At 38.9% G+C, this 17,855-nt stretch overlaps 1 protein-coding gene and 1 long non-coding RNA gene across 5 annotated transcripts in view; one reads left to right on the plus strand and one right to left on the minus strand.

Moving 5' to 3' along the window:
* The window catches only part of LOC141381140 (uncharacterized), a 686,936-nt gene that overhangs the window by 42,168 nt on the left and 626,913 nt on the right, over nucleotides 1–17,855 (plus strand). The gene's annotated exons all lie outside the window — the stretch shown is intronic.
* The window catches only part of elac2 (elaC ribonuclease Z 2), a 48,392-nt gene continuing 34,963 nt past the window's right edge, over nucleotides 4,427–17,855 (minus strand). For 3 of the 4 annotated variants that reach the window (XR_015479762.1, XM_087242623.1, NM_001256204.2), the window contains exons 22-24: nucleotides 16,817–16,895; nucleotides 7,291–7,435; nucleotides 4,427–5,169 (exon numbers count right to left, since the gene is read on the minus strand). Coding sequence is in view for 3 of the 4 variants with exons in the window: in XM_087242623.1 (XP_087098749.1) it covers nucleotides 4,948–5,169; nucleotides 7,291–7,435; nucleotides 16,817–16,895 (446 nt within the window). In the remaining variant the exon portion in view is untranslated. Of the gene's footprint in view, nucleotides 5,170–7,290; nucleotides 7,436–16,816; nucleotides 16,936–17,855 lie in introns of all 4 variants that reach the window. The other variant, XM_087242622.1, reaches the window with a different exon arrangement.

A 17,855-nucleotide genomic window follows, 5' to 3' on the forward strand; every position in this document is an offset into this window, starting at 1 on the left:
AACAATATTTACAGTACTGTGATGGTTGGGTTTAGGGTTCGAGCAGATGTTAATAAAACACAATGTATTGGGTAATTTAATAGATAACAAAAAATACTCAGTATATCTACTGTTTTTACATTACTGTGACTTGGATTTAGGGTTTGGGGTAGAGGTTAATAAAATACAATTAGGGCGTACTCGCACTATGTTATCCGAACCGTTCCCAGATCGTTTGAGAAGTGCGAGTGCTCTAAAACTGGCTCAGGCACGGTTCACTTGGGCTTTGGCGTGGTACGCTTGTGTGTGAGTGCAAAACGCGCCAAAGCCCGAAACTGAAAGCGAGACGTGACTTTTAAGGGACTGTTTCATATAGATTAATTAATCATTCTTACGGTTCAGTGAACGAAACTGCCGTGGTTTAATAAAGACGCAAACTCCATTACTGCATGACAGCTGCGCACCTTCAGCAAACCTCCTCATTCCTGCAGCACGAGGGCTGAACAATTTTAGGATTTGATCAATTTTGCATCAAACCAACAACAACACAGGAAAGAGCTCTGTTTATTAAAGGGATCCCAGTGTACCTTTTTTCCTGTCCCCCACGTAGCAGCCATGTGAATTATGGGTGTAACTTCCATTATACTGTTACAATAATGTAATAATAATAACTTGCTGTGTCGTTCTGCTCACAGTTCATCAATCAGATCAGTTTATCAAACAAATTACTTTCAGTAGACCATGACTAACCCCAAAATAAAACGCAAAACAGCAATATTACAGACAAATGTATTGAATATTACTGAAGTGGATGGAATACAAAGTGAGAAACAAACACTGCAGTAAACTTAGGAGTTTTGGGCACAGATATGCTTGCAATAGTCACATTATAACACCAAATGTGATGTTATTTTCACAATGGACAAATATTAAGAGTAACCCGCCACTTGTGTAAAGTTCTACACCACCTAACCTGCTCAGAGCTGGGATTGAGCCAGCGATTCTTTACATGAGAATTGGTTGCGCTAACAAGGAGGCTAAAGACAATGGCCTCTTGCATCTGTCGCTAGTGCACCTTTAGAGGTCAGAGGAGTGAGATTTACCTGCATATCACTTCACTAGCTGGCCTCAACTACATAAGTGCAAATCAAATGTCCTTCTCTTTCAATGTTCATAATGATATAGATTTGTAGCAAAGCCTTGATTTGTTTGTTCTTTTACATTGAAATTGCAACCCATAATCTAGTATATTATAGTATTTGCCGGCAGCTACCTCTCGCCCACTGAAGCTAAGCCGGGCTTAGCCTGGTCAGTACCTGGATGGGGGAACACATGGCAAAGCTAGGTTGCTGCCGGAAGTGGTGTGAGGCCAGCAGCAGGTGCCCAACCTGTGGTCTGTGTGGGTCTTAATGCCCCAGTATAGTGACAGGGACTCTATCCGCTTGTTAAGTGGTGACGTGTTGGTGACGTATGTAATACTGTTTCCGGGTCCAAGCCGCCTCTCATTTGAGTTTAGAAATCATTCGTTTATGATAACTTTTTATTCCTATCACACATTAAAGTTAATTTTATATAAAGTCATAGTGTACACAACAATCTCTGAGATTGCTCAATCACAAACACCAAAATTTAATTTATAAAAAATTAATCACTTTCAGGCCATTGGATATTAGGGATGGACATATATATTGCGATTGTAATTTTCGAAAGTATTAAATCGCTTTGTAAACGTTTATATTTACCATTTCACAAGTCTCCACATACAGTTGCATAGAGCGATTAGACCAGGAAGCCGCTTCGCGTGACGTCACACTTAACAAGCGGATACTGCTCAGTGAGCACCGTCTTTCGCATGATAAACAGAGGTCCTGACTCTGTGGTGGTTAAAAATCTCAGGATGTTCTTCGAAAAAGAGTAGGGGTTTAACCCCGGCATCCTGGCCAAATTTGCTCTCTGGCCTCTGTCCATCATGGCCTCCTAACCTACCCCATATTATAATTGGCTTCATCACTCTGTCTTCTCTCCACCAATCAGCTGGTGTGTGGTGAGCTCAGTTTCCTGTTCTCAGCTAACAGTAGTTGCACCTGGTGTGGTCTTCTGCTGCTGTAGCCCATCTGCCCCAAGGTTGGACGTGTTGTGTGTTCAGAGATGCTCTTTTGCAGACCTTGGCTGTAACGAGTGGTTATTTGAGTTACTGTTGCGTTTCTTTCAGCTGGAACCAGTCTGGCCATTCTCCTCTGACTTCAACAAGGCATTTGCGCCCACAGAACTGCCGCTCACTGGATATTTTCTCTTTTTCAGAGCATTCTCTGTAAACCCTAGAGATGGTTGTGCGTGAAAATCCAAGTAGATCAGCAGTTTCTGAAATACTTAGACCAGCCTGTCTGGCACCAACAACCATGCCACATTCAAAGTCACTTAAATCACCTTTCTTCCCCATTCTGATGCTCGGTTTGAACTGCAGCAGATCATCTTCACCATGTCTACATGCCAAAATGCATTGAGCTGCTGCCATGTGATTGGCTGATTAGAAATTTGCGTTAACGAGCAGTTAGATAGGTGTACCTAATAAAGTGGCCAGTCACTGTATATTTACAATAAAATAAATATACATAAATTAAAAAATTTTAAAATAAAACTAAATAATTACAATTAAATAAGAACAAAGCTGTATTTTTAAATGTTTTTAAGGGTCAACTCAAAAATAAAGACATTCAAAAGCATCTTTGAAATAAAACTGACTCCAGATCTCCTCAGAGAGATCTCCAGTCTCAGATTTACAAGTGATTATTTTTCAATTACATTCCTTCTTTTAAATAAGGGCCCATGTCAAATCCACCAGCCGTTTGTTGCATGTAGATAATTCCCACTGTAATTGAATTCACAGCAAAGCAAGCTTCATTTGGACGGCTCTGATGAATATTAGATCAAAAGTGTCGCGCTAGCATAGCAGCGAACACAAGATCAGAAACACACATGCGGCTCCGTGTATTAAACGGCTCCCAGTATCAGACAGAAGCCACAGACACCGTTTAATTCTTCATGTCTCTGAGCTACATCACTTCAGCTTATTTGCTTTTTTTTAATCCACATAAATTTGATTATATGTCAAGATAGTGTTCGACACGCGTGCAGACGGCAGAGCAAACAGGTTTTCTTTTTTTCCTTCGGGAAGCATTTAATGACGGAGTAACCATCAAAGCCGGAGACGGGACATTAAATCAAAGGCTTTGTTAGTTGACTGCACATCTACTCTCCGGCGACAGAGTCATCAGTTCCCATTGGGGGAGAAAAAATGATGCACTTTTTGTCATTCTGTCTGAGTTAGGATTAAACCAAAGCATAAGGCTGGCAGTTTGATTTCAGCCTCATTTAATAGCAACTTGCTAATTATTTATTTTTAATAATAGTTATTGTTATTATTATTAAATAAATATGTGATCCAGGACCACAAAGCCAGTCATAAGTGTTGATTTAGAAAGATTTATATATCAGCCGAAAGCAGACTAAAGGTTTCCATTGTGTTTGTGTATTTCTGATTGTGTGTTTGGGTGTGAGTGTGTGTGTGTGTGTGTTTGCTTGTTTGTGTGTGTAATTGCCTGTTTGTTTGTGTGTGTGTGTGTGTGTGTTTGTTTGTGTGTCATAAGTGTAAATCTTTGATGATAGAGATTTATTAATCAGTCAAAAGCTGACTGAAGTTTCCATTGTGTGTGTTTGCTTGTTTTTGTTTGCTTGTGTTTGATCATTTGTTTATGTTTGATTGTATGTATGGGTGTATGTTTGTTTAATAGTGTTTGTGTGGTGTGTTTGTTTGTGTGTTGCGTTATAAGTGTAGATCTTTGAAGATAGAGATTTATATCAAAAGCTGACTAAAGTTTCCATTGTGTGTGTGTGTGTGTGTGTGTGTGTGTGTGTATTTGTGTTTTTGTTTGTGTGTTTGCTTGTTTTTGTTTGATTGTATGTTTGGGTGTATGTTTGTTTGATTGTGTTTGTTTGTTTGTTATGTTATAAGTGTAGACCTTTGATGATAGAGATTTATTCATCGGTCAAAAGCTGACTAAAGTTTCCATTGTGTTTATATGTTTGCTTAAGTGTGTATTTACGAGTGTGTTTGCCTGTTTGAGTGTTTGTTTTTGTTTGCGTGTTCTGTTTGCGTACATGTTTGTTTGTGTGTGAATTTGTATTTATTTGTGTGTGTTTGTTTGCCTATCTGTGTGTTTGTTTGCATGTGTGTGTTTATTTGTTTGTTCGATTGTGTTTTATATAATAGGAAAATATTTGGAGATACAACTATTGAAAAATCTGTTATCTAAAGGTAAAACAAATAAATAAATAAAAATACATTTTATTGATAATAAAATGCATTTATTTTATTTATTTATTTAACAGCAGCACTAATAAATCTAGGAGAGAAAGAGAAAAAGATATAATTAATAACAACAAACAGTTATCCAGCAAGTGTTTATTTCCCTAAAATAATTGGAAAAGCCTAAGCCGATCAGCCACTTCATGGACATAAAATTAAATATTAAATACAGAAAATCTACAAGTGCCTTTTCAAACATCACTGCACTCACTTCACTCTCTCAAACCAAAATCCCAAACGTAGCGTCTTCCTCCAGAGCCGAAAAGTTTCTGCTTCAGGACGACAGAGGCTGGAAGGCAGAAATTAAAACAGACTCCACACAAAAAGTAAAAGAAAGCACACTTTTCCCAGCAGCCTCCCGGGTTGAAGCAGAATCGATAGCAATGGGAACGACTCCAGATCTGATCGATAAACTACATATTTAACATCACGCTTCAAACTCAAAATTAATCTCCATCTGCTTTAATCTCACCTCCTCCAGTCGAACACTGCAGACTTTTACCCAATATGGATTTGATATATCTTAAGAAGACACCCCATTGGTTCAGCATCCTCCATCCTGCGTTCTGATTGCTCAAGCCCTCATCCTGATTGGCTTCTCCTCAATTAGCTTTGAGTCGTTTGTTGGCATTCTCCTGATTATGGTCTTCTTGTTCTCTCTTTGCAGCTTTGCTCTTTCCAGACTCTCCATTGGCCGGCGGCTCGAAGCTCTTCTTCAGCTCTCTTTTTTCTCTCCTCTCCTCCATCTCTTCAATCTCCTCTGCAAACAACGCCTTCAGAGGCCGAATGAGCCGAGGAAGCATTGGGAAATCACCAAACTGGATCTGGAAGTGCAAGAAAACACATCAAACTTTCCCATTGGACTCAATGGATTGTCAAGTGTGTCTGTACAGCATTTCTCATTTAAGAAAGTGAGGTAGGCAAAGAAAGAGTAAAAGGATGAAGGACGTCATGTTGTAAGTAGGGCAGGACAATATGAGCTAAAATCAAAACCTGGATTAATTTACTTATTTTTCACGTACTTCATTAAGTTATATATTGTATTGTAAACATATTACTTAAATGTATTTTTATAATGAAAGAGAATGTTTCTGTTCTTCATGATATTAAAATAATAATAATTTATTATTACCTGACTGACTTCCATTATAATTATATTTTCTGATTGCAAAGCCTTGAGATCATATAATCATGCATTCTTGACTGTTGGTGGTTTTCTATGTGAAACTTTTATTTTTTACTATTAATCATCAGTTGGCAGCATTAACCCTTTAGATAGGCCCATGCAAAACAGTTTATGGCTTTTATGGCCATCTTCCAGCCTCCACCACGGTGACTGAAGCTCTGCACAAGACTTTTGGCCAGCGGAGAAATTAAAATGGTCATGCCCAACTGAGTCTGGTTCTCTCAAAGTTTTTTCTCTTCACTCCTATCAGGTGAAGTTTTTCTTCCCTCTTCACTGTCGCCACTAGCTCGCATGGTTCAGGATTGGTAGAGCTACGCATCGATGAATTTGATCTTCAGTGTTTGGACTCTCAGTAATGATTAAATCACACTGAACTGAGCTAAACTGAACTGAACTGAACTTAAACACTAAAACCTGAACCACACTGTTCCAGTTACTACGACCATTTATGTGAAGCTGCTTTGACACAATCTACATTGTAAAAGCGCTATACAAATAAAGCTGAATTGAATTTTAAATGGAGGTCAGTGGTGTAAAACAGAAGATTAGAGTGTTTGCACATAAATACACTAACTTTGTTCCCTATGTTCTGATGCTGTGTTCACACCCGACGCAGAACGCGCGGATAAATCACGCTGTTCGTGCAGAAATTGCCGTGTGAACATTTGAGTTTACCCGCTTCATTCGCGTGTCAATTTTACTTCAAAACAGATGCAGATTCGCGTGATGGGCAGGGCTCCTGTCTGCCCGGTGACTCTAGCTTCATAGCTAAATGGCTAACATGGGTTTTATGAAGAAAATAACAGTGTTTATGTTCTTTATGAAGAATGAAAAACAGCGTCGATACGTTTAGGGTCCTGTCTGAGTCCACTACATGCTTTCAGAGGCGCATCCAGCTCTGTGAGCTCATAAACTCCTCCAGAAACTGAACCTGGATGACGGAGACTTTCAGCGGTGCTTCTGACTGAGCCAAGCCCAGTTTGATGACTTGTTGTCGGTGTCGACTGGAGGATTTCCCCCGGGACACCATCAACAGGTTCTACGTCACAATCACGCCCCCACAAGAGCAAGCTTCTGATAACGCGGCGCGAATGTCCGCTGAAGTTCAGATTTTCGAACTCAAGAGATTCGTGCGAAATGCTCGTTAAGCGCGTCAAACGCGCAAAACGCTCAATTCGCACCGCGCCATTCGCACCGCAGGATGTCTATTCGCTTGTTTGCATTGACTTAACATGTAAATCACTCGCACTTGACGAGCGTTCCGCATCTGGTGTGAACGCAGCATGAGAGTTGAGCGGCTTATTCTGATTTTCTCAGACATGTCAATGTAAGTTCCTATATTCATATCATTTTAAGCCAGAAAGTAAGCTTTTTTTGCACTACAAATGACGATCAACAGTAAAAACTACCAGCAGCAATCAAAAATGCATGATTATATGGCGTCATGGCTTCGCAGTTAGAAAATGTGATTGCAATGGATGTCTATGGGCCAAAAACAGCCACCAACATAATGAAATGGTAGTCAAATTGCCCAGAGTGTATTGTTGAAATTTTTAAAAAATTCAAAGCATTTTCACAAAATGTGTCAAAATCAGATGTCACCAAAGATCATTCTATTTGCTGAAACACAGAGAAAGTCATGGCCAAATTAAGACTCGAAATCAGAGTGGATGAAAACATCCTCAACAGCACATACTGTAAGAGTTGAAACAGTCAAGAAGAATTAGTTATTTATTTATCAACTGATGTGTATCCTCACCCTCATGTGGTCAAAGGAGATGCCAACTTTGTTATCGAAGTCGTCGCTGAAAAGAGGGATCTTGGCGTAGCGCTGACTGAAGTGGTTCAGAACAATGAATCCAGCATTCATCTTCATCCCGATGCCGATAGCCTGAGACGTGGTGCTGCAGAGAGTTTCACAGTCAGACCTCTAGGATAAATTGTTGTTGTCTGATTTATTTGTAATTGTCTGCTTTTGCAACAACAGCCAATTTCAATGTGCCAAAATGAAATGAACTACTGACAACTACACGTGCATGTGTCACACTCCATGTTGATTGAGCTTTTGTAATTATTTTTTTATTTATGTCTGAGCATTATTCAGATTTCTGTCAGCTCTGTAGATTTGTTTTGCCATTTTCTTTAAAAATTTTCTCTGTTGCAGTCATACATCTGTTTGTTTGCAAACATAAAACATAAAAGATACAATTTCTGTTCTAATTTTGATTTGTGCTCTAAACTCAGGCCTTTGCAGAAATATAAAACATTTCAGATTAATAATGAGGTTAATATTTGTTTTGGACAAAAGAATCTAAAATAAATCTTTTTTTTCCACTTTTCTGTGGGGTCATTTTGACCCCAATGAAGCTAAACTGTGATTTTTTACACACCTGTAAAACAACTGAATTAATTGCATTTTTTGTGTGTATTAAAATATATATATTTTAGGAAGGGAACAGAAACTTTGAAAAAGTTCAATTAAATGTGCAAAACTTCAACAAAAATCTTGTAAACATAAATAGTAACCAATTAATTTAAAGAGTGTCAAATATCATTACTATCGACAGCTCAATTCGATAATATATTATCAACCTAGCCTTATAGCTAGACGTTGGGTTAGTTTTGCCCACTCATTTCTTATTTTTGAGAGCAGGGATCTGTTTCTTGTATTACTCAATTAGCTGGATTTGTTTATTGATAATTTGACTCGATCAAGGATCATTTCACTCTTCAAGACTCATCAGTTGCTGTCAGAGCAACAGGTCTGATAGCTCAAACCTGCTAGGGAGCAGCAGCTTATTTCATATAAACAGGATTAGATGGGGTCTTTTTAAGCAAAGTTAATACTAAAAGTATGTACCAAATGCTGATATTTTCTTACAATAGTAACCTACAGATATAAAGGTTACATATATATTAACATATGAGTAAAAAAAGAAAAAAAAAGTAAAACTTATGCAATCTACACTCTGAAATAACAGTACAAAAACTGTCATATGGTTGTTCTCTTCCCAAGGGGATCACAGAGAACATTATATTGTATGTAACAAATTAAATTTTTGTAATTTTGCTCACATGGACATTTGAACATTAATGAAATGATGTCATTATGCTGCTGTGCTGTCAGCCAATCGTTGCATTGCTGATCATGATTTTGAGGATTGATAGATCAGTCGTTCACAACACCCACTGCGATCTCAGATCAGTTCATCCAGACATTTTATTCTGATTCGCAAACTTGTTTGAAAAGCCAAATTAGCCAGAGATCAGTTATGTAGATTAAAAGATCCAGGATCTGCAAAATCCTCTTAGATTATTTAAGCAAGGTAAATAAACGGACCCCTGATCTCAAATCTGTTTCTTACAATGCCTGAAACACAAAGTTGTACGTTTCTGAATTTCATCTTATAACCCTAAACTTCTTCTGAACTACATTTTCCCCTTCGGCAATCACCGTAACCCAAATGCAGTCACATATTACTGCATTCTGACTGGTTCTCACATTAATTCAAAGCAAGCAAATGTCCAAAGCTCATCATCGTTTTCGACAAATTGAATTGCAGTTCAAGATTTTATTAATCAACCTAGCCTAATAGCTGCATGTTTAATTTGTTTCGCACACCCATTTCTCATCTTTGAGAACTGATCTTGGATCTGTTTCCTACAATGCTAAACCAAAACTTCTTTTCAGGAACTTGGTTGAGAAACTCTGCTCTAGACCACATTTTTCACTTTCTTTTTTTAAATGATCAAGGTTTTGTTGTCTTTAGATTAACAAAATAACAGACATTATTCCACTTTCAAAGGCAATCAATTCCTAGCCCAAAGGTCATCACATATTTCTGCCTTGTGATTGGCTCTCAGATTAATTCATACCTAGCAAATAATGTCTAAAGCTTATCACCGTTATCGACAAATTAAATCACAATTCAAGATTATATTATCAACCCAGTCCAACAGCTGCATGTTTAGTCCGTTTCGTACACCCATTACTCGTATTTGAGAGCTGATCTTGGATGTTTCCAACAGCGCTAAACCAAAACTTCTTCTAGATCAGTGTTTCTCAACCATGTTCCTGGAGGACCACCAGCACTGCATTTTCGACTGTCTCCTTTGTCTCTCTGCTAATGTGCTGAATAACGTGTGTTTGGTTTAGGAGAAAGGAAAAATGTGCGAAGCTGGTGGTCCTCCAGGAACATGGTTAAGAAACACTGTTTAACCCCTTCAAACCCATTGAGGACCACATTTTCCAGTTTTAAACGCAATCAATTTATTGCCAAAACCTAAAGGCCATGACATGTTTCTGCATTCTGACTGGCTCTTCGATTAATTCATATCAAGTAAATAATGTCCAAAGCCAATCCTTGTTATGCTGTGTTCACACCAGATGCGGCACGCGCGTCAAGCACGAGTGATTTACATGTTAAGTCAATGCAAACGCGCGAATAGACATCCTGCGGCGCGATACCCGCGAATGGCGCGGATTAAATGACGTTAATTGCGCGAATGGCACGGTGCGAATAGCGCGATACGCGCGAGGCGAATTGAGCGTTTTGCACGTTTAACGCGCTTAACGAGCGTTTCGCGCGAATCTCTCGAGTTCAAAAATCTGAACTTCAGTGAACATTCGCGCTGCGTTAACCAATCAGTAGCTTGCTCTTGTGGGGGCGTGATTGTGACGTAGAACCTGTTGATGGTGTCCCAGGGGAAATCCTCCAGGCGACACCGACAACAAGTCATCAAACTGGGCTTGGCTCAGTCAGATGCACCGTTGAAAGCCTCCGTGATCCAGGTTCAGTTTCTGGAGGAGTTTATGAGCTCACAGAGCTGGATGCACCTCTGAAAGCATGTAGTGGACTCAGACACGGTCCTAAACATATCGATGCTGTTTTTCAGCCTTCAGAAAGTACATAAACACTGTTATTTTCTAAATAAAATCCATGTTAGCCATTTAGCAACAAAGCTAAAGTCACTGGGCAGACAGAAGCCCTGCCCATCATGCGAATTCGCGTCTGTTCTGAAGTGAATTTGACACGCGAATGAAGCGGACTTCACACCTGAATGAAGCGGGAACTCAAAAGTAAGTAAACTCAAATGTTCACGCAGCAATTTACGCGCGAATAGCGTGATTTATGCGCGCGTTACGCGTCTGGTGTGAACACAGCATTAAAGATCAAATTAGTCGCAGTTTAATATTATACTATACTATAGACCAATTTAGTCGCAGTTCAATATTATACTATATTATTAACCTAGCCCAATAGCAGCATGTTTAGTTCGTTTCGTAGACACATTACTCATATTTGAGAGCTGATCTCACATCCATTTCCTAAGACCCTAAAACAAAGTTGTACATATCTGAATTTAGTCTAATAAACCCAAACCAAAACTTCTAGTGGACCACATTTTCCTCTCTCAAAGGCAATCACTGAAACCTAAATGCAGTCACATATTTCTGCATTGTGATTGGCTCTCGGTTTAATTCATATCACCTTCATCGACCGATTTGTATCGCAATTCAATATTGCATTGTTATAAACCTCGCCTTATAGCTCCGTGTTTGTTTTGCATTCAATTTCCCATATTTAAAAGCTGATCTCAAAACAGTTTTCTACAACGCCTGAAACACAAAGCTGTACATTTCTGAATTTCATCTTATAACCCCAAGCCGAAACTTCTTCATGACCACATTTTCCACTCTCAAAGGCAATCAATTCCTTGCCGAAACCCAAATGAATCCTGCACAAAATCTCCAATCGATTCCATTCAGAGGGCTCTCAGTGTTATTCAGCTCTTAAATTGGAAAGAGCCCCGATGCGGGAGCCAGAACTCCAGCGGATGACAAGAAACCCAATCAATGCTCATCTACGAGGAGAATCCCACAACTTTCAGAGAGAGAAACGCTTTTAAATGAGTCCTCCATCAAGAAGCGCTTCATCCTCTGGGAAACCTGACCACTTATTTCTGAAGATTTCCTCCCTCTGCTTGCAAATGTGTGCGCTTTAGCTCTCAAACGCTCTCTCAGAAGGATGGTTTCATGCACTTTTGTTTCGTTAGTTGCCGGATGCAATCTCTTGACTGGAGACTAGAGCTGACGATTACGGCTGTTGATTAAATGAGGCGTAATTTATGCAAGATAATTAATGCAATCATTATATAGGAACAATGTTGATGAAAATCAATGGCAATACACAGTCATTATATGTTTCATTATGATAATTGCAGCTCAAGAGTTTGGTTGGTAGGGTTTGAAAAACTTCTGATTAGTTGGGATTTATTCAACTAATATAGCGATATAGTGAAACATTTTGTCCATTTAAAATGACTTCTCTGTGTGAATATGCTGTAATCTGGGTTTTATCAAAGCTAAATGTTCAGCATTAGCACTTCACATTCAGCTCTCCAGTCTTCAGTGTCATGTGATGCTTAAAAAACAAGTCTTATAAGGCGATTAAAATGATGTTTAATAAACAAAACTGATGGATTGTTTGGGTAATGTCATGTAGTGTGGATATTGGGGGATATCATGGTGGTGATATTGCTGTTTTGTGAAGAAACGTGAAATGAAAATATGTCATATTCTAGGTTCTTCAAAGAAGCCACCTTTTGCCTTGATTGCTGCTTTGCACAATCTTGGTAATCTCTTGATGAGCTTTAAGAGGAAGTCGCCTGAAATGGCCATCCAACAGTCTTAAAGGAGTGCCCAGAGATGCTTAGCACTTGTCGGCCCTTTTGCCTTCACTTTACAGTCCAGCTTACCCCAAACCATCTCGATTGGGTTTTGGTCTGGTGACTGTAGAGGCCAGATCATCTGGCACAGCACCCCATCACTCCCCTTGGTCAAATAGTCCTTACACAGCCTGGAGGTGTGTTTGGGGTCATTGTCCTGTTGAAAAATAAATGATGGTCCAACTAAACGCAAACCGGATGGAATAGCATGACGCTGCAAGATGCTATGGTAGCCATGCTGGTTCAGTATGCCTTCAGTTTTGAATAAATCCCCAACAGTGTCACCAGCAAAGCACCCCCACACCATCACACCTCCTCCATGCTTTGTGGTGGGAACCAGGCATGTAGAGTCCATCCATTCACTTTTTCTGCTTCGCACAAAAACAAGGTGGTTGGAACCAAAGATATCAAATTTGGACTCATCAGAAAGCAGATTTCCACTGGAAAAATGTCCATTCCTTGTGTTCTTTAGCCCAAAAAAGTATCTTCTGCTTGTTGCTTGTCCTCAGCAGAGGTTTCCTAGCAAATATTCTATCATAAGGCTTGCTTCACAGTCTCCTCTTAACAGTTGTTCTAGAGATGTGTCTTCTGCTAGAACTCTGGGGCATTGACCTGGACTCTAATCTGAGCTGCTGTTAACCTGCGATTTCTGAGGATGGTGATTTGGATGAACTTATCCTCTGCAGCAGAAGTGGCTCTTGGTCTTCCTTTCCTGGGGCGGTGTGCATGTGAGCCAGTTTCTTTGTAGCGCTTGAGGGTTTTTGACTGCACTTGGGGACACTTTCAAAGTTTGCTCAATTTTTCGCACTGACTGAGCTTCATTTTTTAAAGTATTGATGGCCACTCGTTTTCTTTACTTAGCGGCTTTTTTGCCATAATACAAATTCTAACAGTCTGTTCAGTAGGACTATCAGCTCAGTATCCACCTGACTTCTGCACAACACAACTGATGGTCCTAACCTCATTTATAAGGCAAGAAATCCCACTTATTAAACCTGACAGGGCACACCTGTGAAGTGAAGACCCTTTCAGGTGACTACCTCTTGAAGCTCATCAAGAGAATGCCAAGAGTGTGCAAAGCAGTAATCTAAGCAAAAGGTGGCTAATTAGAAGAACCTAGAATATAACATATTTCCAGGCGTTTCACACTTTTTTGTTACGTGTATATGTATATATGTATGTTTGTGTGTGTGTGCGTGTGTGTATATTTATTTATATATATTTATATTAACACATGTGGGTATATATATATATATATATATATATATATATATATATATATATATATATATATATATATATATATATATATATATCTATATATATATATATCTATATATATATACCCACATGTGTTAATTCATAGTTTTGATGTCTTCAGTGTGAATCTAAAAATTTTTTATAGTCATGAAAATAAAAAAAAAAACCTCTTTGAATGAGAAGGTGTATCCAAACTTTTGGTTTATATGCATTATATTCTAATGTCAATTCAATATAATGTTCAGTAGGTTTAGTATTATTTTGGTAACACTTTAATTTAGGTCACAATTGGTGCTGTTCTAGAGTTTAGATTTTCACTAACATGTCCTCACATCACAGATTTGAAAGAGGCTGGCGCTGTCTTGTACTCTTGCCTCACTTCGCCGGCGCTTCCTTGTACTGTTGCCTGAGCCTCACTTCACCGCCGCTCGCCATGTTAAAGTGTGGAATGATGGTATTTACTCACGGGGAGGAGTTTCCTCATCTCAGCTTATGGATTTAGTGGCAAACACAGTCAATTCGGGGAGATATAAAACGCACATGAATTATTTTAACTCAAAACCAAGAAAACCGAAATTCACAAGCGCGTATTGAACCGTGGAGGTCGTACCGTACTGTTCAATATTATATTGAGAACCGTGGCATCCCTAGTTCGTACACATTTCTGCTACTATATTTCTAGAGCTTTTCCATATCTTTTCCAAAACTTTTAGACAAATACACGCAACATTAGGCCATGTATAATGTCCACGTACACATGGTAAATTAGAAAACACATTCACATTTATTATAGCATATTAAAATAATGTGGCAGTTTGATATCTGTAAAATGGTTTATAGAAAATCTTTTGCTGACTGTTTGAAAATATTTTAGAAGTGTTTGACTTCTAGGATGGTACATATTAGGCATGGCATGATAACCGGTTTCAAGCTTTACCGTGGTTTGGAAAAGTCAAGGTTTTAAAACGGCCAAAATGTTCTGTTATGTACTGTACATTTGTAACTTATGTGTTTTTTGATTACTTTATTTAGATTTTTAAGGCAACAGTATCCACATATCAAGCGCTATCAGTCAATTCGCTTATAAACCAACATCCAAGCCTGCTCTAGAGCCAAACAGAGCAGTGGCTTACTTTATATAGTGGATTACTTTATACAAAAGAAAAGAAAGATCTCCAAAGATGCAAAGAAATCAGTGCTTTGAAACCAATGAAGCCAGCAGAAGTCAATGATTCAGTTTAATTACTTAGCCTGACATGTTTACTGTTCCAAAATACATTAAATGTTCATAAAAATAAAGCAAATTGTGTTCAATGGGGAGGGGGGGGGTAGTTTTTTTTTTTTATCCAGACATTTAAAAATAGAACATATTTTAGAGCAGTAATCACAATACCGTCATTGCCTGAAACCGCAATATTTTTATCCAAGATTATCATGCCGTCAGAATCTTACATAGGCCCATGCTTAGTACATATTAGCTTTTAGCACCCACAGTATCTTACCCTTGTAGTTTAATATTGTTTCTAGACACCACATTTAAAATGTATCTTGAATTATGGTAAAAGTGAGTGAAAGAGAGGCGAAGCTCAGACTGCGGGTTGCTTTTTTTTTTTTTTACCTCAAAAAGAGAACATCAAGTGAAGAGACAAACTGCGCAATTGCATTTGACGTTTACCCAATATTATCTCAGATATATTCAAGTACACAGACAACTGTTTAACAAATTTCCATGACTTTACCAAAACATTTTGAGATTATTTGTTTTTCCGGGACCGTATGAGCTCTGGTTTTAGGTTGTTGAAGAGAAATACCCATCTATTGCAATTATAGAGCTTTAAAAATGAATAAAACAACTTGATGTGACTGAAAGAAGAATAGTGTTAAATCATGGGCTAATTTTAATGTCTGAGTGAACTAACCTTTTAATTTAGCACCACTTTCATGAAACCCCAAACCATACTTACACTATATATAATAGAGGTGTGAACCTACACTGGTCTCACGGTTCGGTTACGATTATCATGCCATCGATTCGGTTCAATCCGATATCTCGGTGCATTGACGATGCTTTCCATACACAGTGTTAGATTTTGGGGGGAGGCGATAACAAGCTGTCTGTATAAACACAGACACACACAGCATCACTGTCTCTCTTTCACACACATACACAAACTTGGACAGCACCAAATAAACAAACACACACACACACACACACACACACACACACACACACACACACACACACACACACACACAAACACACACACAAACACACACACACACACTTAAGCCCTCGCAATATGCGTTTAGCCGGGAGAGCTTGCGCTGAGCGGAGCAAAAAAAAAAATAAAAATAAAAACGAAAAAAAAGAAGCACTTTTCCGACGGTCCCTTATTGAGAGCTCTGCTCCGCTCGAGCTCTCCCAGCTTAAAGGGAGCAGTGGTCGTAATGTCGAGCAAAAAAAAGAAAAAGACAGCTGTGAAACATAACCAGCTTTGTCCTTTTGTAGGAAACACACTTTAGATATTTTTAGGGTAAGAGGTTTTTGAGTTATTGCCGTCTATAACTGAATGTGTCAGGAATATCGAAAACAAAACCAACTGAACCGCGCTCATTTCTGGCGCCCACTGGATGTACAGCGCCCTTAGGATTTTCCTATACTGCCAATGCCACGGGCCGGCCCTTAGTTGGCTCCTGGAGTGTTGTAAATAACCCCGCTCACCTCCCTCGCGACAGAACGCATTTGAGATAAATGACATCAGTACATAATAACTGGTTATGAATATTACTCAATCGATACCGAATTGTACGCGTCTTCATCGCGGTGCCCCGAAAAACTTTTAATTTTGACACCCCTAATATATAACCCTCTAATTCAGAATTGCTCTTAAAGGGGACCTATTATGCGCCATTTTGGTGACAGTCACTTTAAATTCAAATGAGATTGTGTTCTTTTTCAAAAGAGCATGGGGAGCTTCAAATGCCTGCGTGTCAGCATAGTGGCAAAATAAAAAAAAGACTGACGTCCTATGCTAATGAGAGAGAGATGGTCACTAGTGGGCGGGGCTTTCCCCCTCTGATGACACGTACAAACTGTTCAATCGAAGTGTTTCTGCAGACAGTTTTTATCAAGTGCGATTATAACAAATAAAATTAATTAATCTTTATCGTTGGAAGCTGATTATAAACACCCATTTCTGTCACAAAACGATGTTTAAACCTCTTATTAAAGTGATTTTTCTACAACAGGCCCCCTTTTAACAGCTCAGAATTTGCCACTAAATCAGTTTCCTCACCTGTGTCTCTTCTCGAAGGCCTCGTCCTCCATCCCGTCCTCCAGCGTGGCTTCATGAATCAAAAGAGTTGCGTTTTTGCCTGAGAACAAACCAAAAGATGAATCAAACTCTCTCCTCGCCTCACACACACACACACACAGAGATAAATTACATCTGACACGCTCTTCCCCCTTTCATCCCATTGTAAATCACACTCTAACATTCACACACCAACACACACTCCATTTTTCCCTCCCTCCAGAAATCAATCATGAAAACTCCAGCAAGAGCCGAGACGACAAAGGCCTTTCCTAATGAGACGAGTGGAGCGAACCATTTCCAGCGTTCGGGAGGGGGGAGACTCCCTCAGGAGCCATTAAAGAGGATTGGGAGACTCAGAAGTGATCGATTGCGCCACTGATAAAGACAGGAAGCAGCATTTAAACGCAGGCTTCATCCGTATCGACCCGCGAGTCACTACAGAGATTCAGACGCAATTACAGACTCACTCTCTCTCTCTACCGCTGGACTGATGGTCGTTTAATGACCTGATTCTGAATGAAGGGAGACTTTGAGCGAAACGTATATATGAATATGTGTAGAAAAAAAGATGCTGTTTGGTTTAAGCAAAAGTTCAGATGGAAAAATCAATGATGAGCATGTAACAATAAATCAAAAACACAAGCAAAGTGTAATTGTGTGTGCTATTAAATAAATGTGTGTGTTTGTGTGTTTGTAAATCTGAAGGAATCGGTCAAAACAGATGTATGCTTGCAATATTTAATATATAGTTTTCAGTATTTTTAACTGTTACAATACTGAGATCATTATCATTTTATTCATATTTTGAATTCGTTTTTGTTTTATATTTTCTGTTTTAAGCTAACTTTTCTTGCTTTTTTCATCTTTCCATCATCTATCTATCATTCTATTCATCTATACATCCATCCAATGTTCTAGCTATCATCCCATTCAACCATCATTCTGTACATCAATTAATCCATCTATCCTTGTCTATCTATCCTTCCATCATTCTATCTATAATTCCATCAATCGCTCA

This window comes from Danio rerio, chromosome 3 (assembly GCF_052040795.2).
Source record: "Danio rerio strain M-AB ecotype USA chromosome 3, GRCz13ab, whole genome shotgun sequence".
Classification (NCBI taxonomy): domain Eukaryota; kingdom Metazoa; phylum Chordata; class Actinopteri; order Cypriniformes; family Danionidae; genus Danio; species Danio rerio.